Source organism: Centruroides sculpturatus, unplaced genomic scaffold, assembly GCF_000671375.1.
Source record: "Centruroides sculpturatus isolate CEXI.00-Female unplaced genomic scaffold, Cexi_2.0 scaffold959, whole genome shotgun sequence".
NCBI lineage: Eukaryota > Metazoa > Arthropoda > Arachnida > Scorpiones > Buthidae > Centruroides > Centruroides sculpturatus.
Window position 1 is genome coordinate 292836 of NW_019385195.1, and position 5712 is coordinate 298547.

General features: G+C 30.1%; 1 protein-coding gene across 1 annotated transcript in view; it reads right to left on the minus strand.

Moving 5' to 3' along the window:
* The window catches only part of LOC111635990 (LON peptidase N-terminal domain and RING finger protein 3-like), a 44073-nt gene extending 39392 nt beyond the window's left edge, over positions 1-4681 (minus strand). Inside the window, exon 1 of the mRNA XM_023381141.1 lies at positions 3997-4681. Coding sequence (XP_023236909.1) covers positions 3997-4534 — 538 coding nt within the window. The 5' untranslated portion in view covers positions 4535-4681. The remainder of the gene's footprint in view (positions 1-3996) is intronic.
* Positions 4682-5712: the final 1031 nt, after the last annotated feature.

Below are 5712 nucleotides of genomic sequence, written 5' to 3' on the forward strand. Positions count from 1 at the left end.
ATACATCTTTTCTTAAACTGGCAATTTTACAGCGATTCGTACTTTATTTTATATACAACAGCATTTAAATAAATATATATATATATATCTATGTGTTTACACGTAAACATATTTTCATATCTATAAAAATAGCCTTAATACCTATCTAACCTTATAATTTTATATGATGACAGATTTCTTATCATTTCAATCTATAGATAGAATACATCTTCATATATTATGTTATATAATATAGAATCTGATATGATCTCTAAATAAAAAATATTTTATATTTTTTACTGATCATTTGAATGTTTTAAGTCGCTGATATTAAAAAAAAAAAAATGCTTATATTCATAACAATAAATGCTATAGTTAGACAAGATTATCAAAGTAATCCCCAGATCTTTAATACGTGATTTCTTGTATACAATTTTATCCAAGACAAAAAAAAAATTAAAAAACACACACACAAGTGACTGGGAAAATATTTTCTATTTATAAAATTTAATATAAATTGTTTAAACTGAATTGCAGAAACATCCTTCTGAAGTATGATTTTATAAACAATTTCTGAAAGAAGAGTGACAAATGTACTTTCCACCTGTTGATAGACCAAAAAAGTGTATATATCAAGTGGGACGATTTGTAAATATATATATATTAAGCTTATGTGTGTATTTTATCCGAATCATGTTACGAGGAAAAATTAGCAGAATTGATCGGTTTTCCAAGCTACAGAACAAAATAAATGCGCTGTGTGCCAAGTACACTGTTAATATCTGATGTTAATTCCAAAGAATTAAACATTTCAATACTATTTTGAATAAAAAGGAACAATGGAGAAGACAAACAAATATTATAATTTAGCCTCAAAGCGGACAAAAGTCCTACTTTCTATTGACCATTCATTGTCATTTGTTCTATTTATTAAAGAATTATTCGACTAAAAATACGCATCTAAATGAAAATGATTATATATAATAAATCGTAGAAATCTTAAGACTGTAGTCGATATATTTCAAATTAGATTTATTTTCAAATGCGAGGAAATATTGGATAGAAAATAAGAAGGAAATAAAATAATAAAAAAAGTATCCGTGACGTAACGCAAATTGTTTTCCTTCCACATGAACTCGAAAGGCGCACATTGCCATAGCAACGGTCGTCCACGTGCCGAAAAGAGTCGGTCACATGACGTAATTAGAAGTTACGCATGCGCTTTCGCGTTATATCGTTTAAGGAAAACAAATAACGACAGAATAGTTAGATCGGATTTTTGATATTAAATTTATTATTATTATTATTATTTATTAAAAAAATATATATTAATACGATAATTAAACCTTATATTCGACTATATAATTTAAGATAATTGTTGTAATTATTTATTTCCTATATTTTATATTTTTAATAACGTCGTTATAAACCACCACAGATAAATTTCATCGATTTATATATATTTTATTAAATAAAATGCATTATATTAATTAAATGTGATTTTTCTAAAGATCGTATACACGAATTACAATAGAAATGATTTGAAAAATCTGTCTGAAAACAGCGGAAATGGCTGCAGACGAGTCAAAGGCGAGAAATTATTTCTCTTAAATCGATAATCTAACTAGAAATAGATGCCCCTGGTGACCTTTCGTTTATACACGTTAATCCGCCTTTACGGGTTACGAGCCCTCGATTCTTATTTTTATTATTATTTTTTTAAATTTAAGAATAGGGAGAGAAGGAAAAGAATCGCCTCTAACACAGTTTCAAATTTAACCTTGCCACGTGCCGCACGTGTGTGACGTCAATGCTATAGTCCGTCACCGATCGTTTCGCGATGGCGACAGAAAATAAATTATTCAAAAGAAATAAAACGGCAATAATCATTTTATTTTACTTTATCCTTTACATACGAGTTTTTAATACAGTAATAATATTCAAAAAATTCGTTATATAAGTTAAGTTTTATATAAGTTACATCCAGAGCCTTATATAAGGACTTTTAAATACACTTAAACCTTTATTTCTTATATAATTACAAGTTATAATATATAATATATATGTATATACGTACTTATATACATATATATATTTAAAATGTAGCCAAAGAAACCAACGCCCCGGAAATAATATTCAAAACGGCGAAAAAAAAGAGGGAAAAAGTAGAGACAATTTCGCCCCAATGTAAAATTGGGCGTATATTATTATTATTTTTTTTTTATTTTTTAATATTTTAAATTATTATGACTTTCAGCGGATTTCTAGTCGACATTTAATGCTGATATACACCTACGTCGACGATATACACCGTAACGAGAAAAATCAACAAAGCGAAAGTGTCATTATATAACGATAATAGTTAAGATGACCGCTTTGCTTACAATTCCGACAGACTGGAAATTGTGTTACCTCCCTCGGTGTTGTAGGCTATTGATAACAATACAGTATCAGACCTTTTAATACGGTCCAACAAGGCAAAAAAAAATTCGTCATCTTCCTGTTACGCGTTAACAAGTAGTTTTAAAAGTGTCGATGACTCAAAACCTAACAATCTTCACTCCAACAATTTTATTTTCCGTCTCTAATTTTCGGCTTTTTTTTTTTAATTAGATAATTAATTAATCAAGGAAGTATTAGACACGAAAATTTTCTAATTATATATTCGATTATAAATAATTTGGGAGTAGAAAATACCCCACGTATGTGAACAAATGCGACAATCGGGGTGGCATTTTTAAAAATATGATTTAACCTTGTGATGTTTAACTAGCGAACACGGAAAGTCACGCTATCAGAATGACAAGAACACGTAAACAATTCCGTTTAATCCTCCCCGCTATCACGTGATCGAAGTTCGACACGTGTAGCGGATCGACCGAAAATCCGCGTATGTGAACCGTGAGTTGGCAATAGAGAGAGAGAGATACGGCAAACTTTTTGTCAACGAAACAATTATGCAACCTCATTTCGTCACTTGAATATTTTGCATTCTACCATGCATAAATATATATATAATTTTTACATATATTAAATAAAACATTTAATTAGTTAATTTAAGTAATGATTTAAATAGAACTTATATATACAGTATATTACTGCAATAATTCCGCACGTGTTCTTAAGAAATAAATAAATAAATAAATAAAAGAAACCGTAAATCTGCAAATCAAGCGCATGATGACGCAAAGCTCTAGAGTGCTAGTTACGTAAGGGTTAGTTTCGGGAAAACAACTACTTATATAATACTTTATAATTTTTAACCCGAATAGAAACAAGGAAATCTTTTAAAGACGCATTTCTTAAATTTTTCATTAAAATAAAGCCGCTTCTTCATTCGTTTAAAATTTCCAATATGTTAATTTAAACCTTCTATTGACTATTCTTCCTTAAACTAATTACATCATTATTTAAGTCATAAAAAAAATCGAAAAAATTCTTATAATAATGAAACTAGTGTTTCTTGCGAAGATTCTTTATTTCTGTATAGCGATAACAACGAAAATAATTTCGATAAACAGTCTAGACGCTTAAACACTGGGTTATTATTATCGAAATCTTGTACACGTGTTCGAACTTTGACTTGCCTTAAGGGATAGTTGTATAAGATCCGCTACCGTAGCGAGGACAAGGACTCGCATTCGTCACGTGACCCTCTATCAACTTGTATAAGCACTTTTCATAATAAGACGCGCCTCATTGGTCAAAAGTTCACCAATAGAAAGCGACGCGGGATCTCCATTTTCAAAATGATTTGAATTCAAAATTAAATACCACTTCAATTTCATTAATAATTTGACACCATATTAGAACACGCGTTATATTTTATTTAACCGAAATATAAATAATAAATTTTTCGGTTAAAGCGCGTTAAATACTGTATATATATCGTTAATACTTATTATTATAAAATATATTTTTTAGAAGGAATTAAGTTAAAAATCAAGCGAATAATTGCGTGCGAAAGAAAATCGAATACCTGTACTTATTATTTAAGTAGAGAAAATATACACTCACCGAGGTCGAACGCCTCTCTGTATTTCTCTAAAGCGGCAATGGCCTCTCCTCTCTGAAACAGTTCACAACCTTCGAGTCTTAATTTAGCAGCTTTCATTTCATTATTTTTCCACTTGTCTAGAACTGTCGTAATCAAAACGTTCGATTTAAGAGGAGTTAACTGACTCTGAGCGTGCGAAACACCACACTTCTTACATGTCTTTGGATAACAATCTTTAGCCAGGCATCTCTTGCAGTAAGTGTGACCGCAAGGGATAGTGACTGGATCGACGTACATACTTTGGCAGAGCGAACATAGAAAAATGTCATGTCTAGGCAGGGAAGAGTTCCAAGTATCAGACGCACGCTCTCTGGCAACTTCGACCATAGCTTCTACTAAACTCCCTAGTCTTTCTGGCGACACAGATCCGATACGGTAAGCTCTGCTATACACGTCGATAGCTTGTGTTACTTTACCTTCGCTCACGAGAGAATCTGCTAGACCTAATAGTAGATCCACATTCTCTTCGCCTCTCTCACCGAACATGTGTCCGTACATGGTTGTTGACTACGTGAATAACTATCAGCTACTGTTCATCATAGTATGGCTCGCGATTGTCACACAACTCGAGCACTGCGCAGGCTCCGTTCGCTTTCTCTTTACGTAATGAATCCCACCGAATGCTACTGCGTTATATAAGGAACCACGTGATGGTGAAGGGATGGCGCTTCGTTCGTTCCGACACCGCGGAGGTCATCCCGTGCAGTTTGTTGCCCTCTGTTGCTCTTTTTACAAACGTTACTCTCTAAAATTAAACAAACTCCTCGTGTAAATTCTCCACCAATCTCTCCGCCAGGTGGTAATTTGCCTTACTTTCTGTTTTGGTTCGCTTGACCCGTTTTTATTTTCGAAGTCGTCTTTGCCTTGGGAACATTTGTAATTTCTCAATGAAACGCAAATAACAAAACAAATTCATTTACTTCACTCATTATTATTATTATTATTATTATTATTAATGCTCAAACAAACATTGCAATTATAAAATTTGATAATGTTTCTAAAACAAATAAACATTCATTTATTACAAATTGAATATTGCAATATTAATAAAATATTTTTAATTAAAATAAAACTAAATAAGTATTTTAAATTTAATTACTTTAATTAAGGAAGAAATTCAGAAACCAAAATTATTTGAAAAGAAAAATAGAAATTTTGAAGTTTCACAAACTAATGAGATTTATTTTTATTTTAAATTGATTTTTGAAATTTAAAAATAAGTTTTCCAGTATATATATATATATTTTAAATCATTCAAGAATTCTGATTTTCTATAATGAGTTTATTTCCTATTCTACAATTCTGCTTTTATTTCTTTACAATAGAATTTTATTTTATATGTTAATTGCTATTGTTTTAAATGTATCAATAAATAAGTAGGAGCATCTAAATTATTTAAGATTTTAATGATTTTCTGTGGAAAGATGTATTTACAGGATCAAACAAATTGAATAAATAATCAAGTGAGTTAAGATCTTAAACTTGTTTTTTTTTACTACTTTCTTTATATTTTAAAGCTAAACTATAGCAAATATCTTTAGGGAATTCACCAACTAATGAATTTTTCTATAATATATATTTAATAAAAGATAATAAACTATTGTTAATCTTTAATATCTTTTGCTTTAATAACAAACATGTTATGTAAATGTTATATAAGTTTTCCTACGTAAACC